Source organism: Thermobia domestica, chromosome 1, assembly GCF_964235325.1.
Source record: "Thermobia domestica chromosome 1, izTheDome1.hap1.1, whole genome shotgun sequence".
Lineage (NCBI taxonomy): Eukaryota > Metazoa > Arthropoda > Insecta > Zygentoma > Lepismatidae > Thermobia > Thermobia domestica.
In genome coordinates, this window is record NC_137454.1 from 1035743 (window position 1) to 1036803 (window position 1061).

A 1061-nucleotide genomic window follows, 5' to 3' on the forward strand; every position below is an offset into this window, starting at 1 on the left:
TTATATATATAGATTGATAAGCATTGTTTCGCCTCTTGTGGAAGTACAGTATATCACATTCATATTCGTACACATCTAAATTTAAAAGAAAACAACTATATATGAAACATACTGATATTAAAATTGACAGCAGATTTTTGGAGGGGTGAGGTAGGATCATGATAGACATACCCAGTGCAGAAAGGGGTCAAAAGAAGCACACCATAGAAAGGCAGAAAAGAAAGCATGTGAGAACTCCCGAATTTACGCCACATTGTTATTCGTACACTTGTACACAGGCTTACATTTCATAGGCTATAAAGAAAAGAAAATAGCAGTAGAACACGAGCATAGCTAGTGTGACGTCCACAAAAAGGACATATCAACTGGTGGTGTTAAGCGTGGTGTACATAGGTAGATAATCCTTTCAAAAATGGGGAAGAGTAAAGAGCTCGGAGAGAAAGTCAAAGAGACAATCATAAAGCTAGCATTAAGGGGGTGGTCGTTAAGAAAAATAGGACAATTAATAGGAAAAAGAGACACTACAGTTCAATATATAGTAAATAAATTTAAGTATAGTGGGTCAGTGAAAAACAAATCAAGGTATTCGAAGAAGAAGAAGTTAAGTGAGAAGGACGAGAGAGTGTTTGTGAGACAGGTGAAAGCAAATTCCCGTGTAAGTGCTCCAAAAGTCCAAAATATAATAGAATATGCTACAGGTAAGAAAGTAAGGACTGAGACGATTCGTCGAGTGCTACACAAATACGGCTACCATGGTCAAATACCTCGAAAGAGGCCATTCATAAGTCGTAAGAATCGTAAGTTACGACTTCAGTTTACAAAAGAACATGTTGACAAGAGCTAAGAAGTTTGGAACAATGTCTTATGGTCAGATGAGACTAAAATTAATCTCTTTGGGTCTGATGGGGTCCACAGGATGTGGCCTAAACCCAATTCGCACAACAATGTTGTAAATACCATACCCACCGTAAAACATGGAGGTGATTCATTATGCTTTGGGGTGCATGTCGGCAAAAGGAGTTGGTAAAATTCAATTTATTGATGGTACAATGGACAAGGTT

At 37.7% G+C, this 1061-nt stretch overlaps 1 protein-coding gene across 1 annotated transcript; it reads left to right on the forward strand.

Moving 5' to 3' along the window:
- The first annotated feature begins 412 nt into the window (after nt 1–412).
- LOC145666374 (uncharacterized) lies at nt 413–844 on the forward strand. The gene has a single exon (XM_081733550.1). It carries the CDS (start codon nt 413–415, stop codon nt 842–844), a length of 432 nt encoding a protein of 143 aa, XP_081589676.1.
- The last annotated feature ends 217 nt before the right edge of the window (nt 845–1061 follow it).

What these genes read in the sequence shown, in the direction of transcription:
- LOC145666374 (XM_081733550.1), top strand. Translation starts at nt 413, where the DNA reads ATGGGGAAGAGTAAAGAGCTCGGAGAGAAAGTCAAAGAGACAATCATA.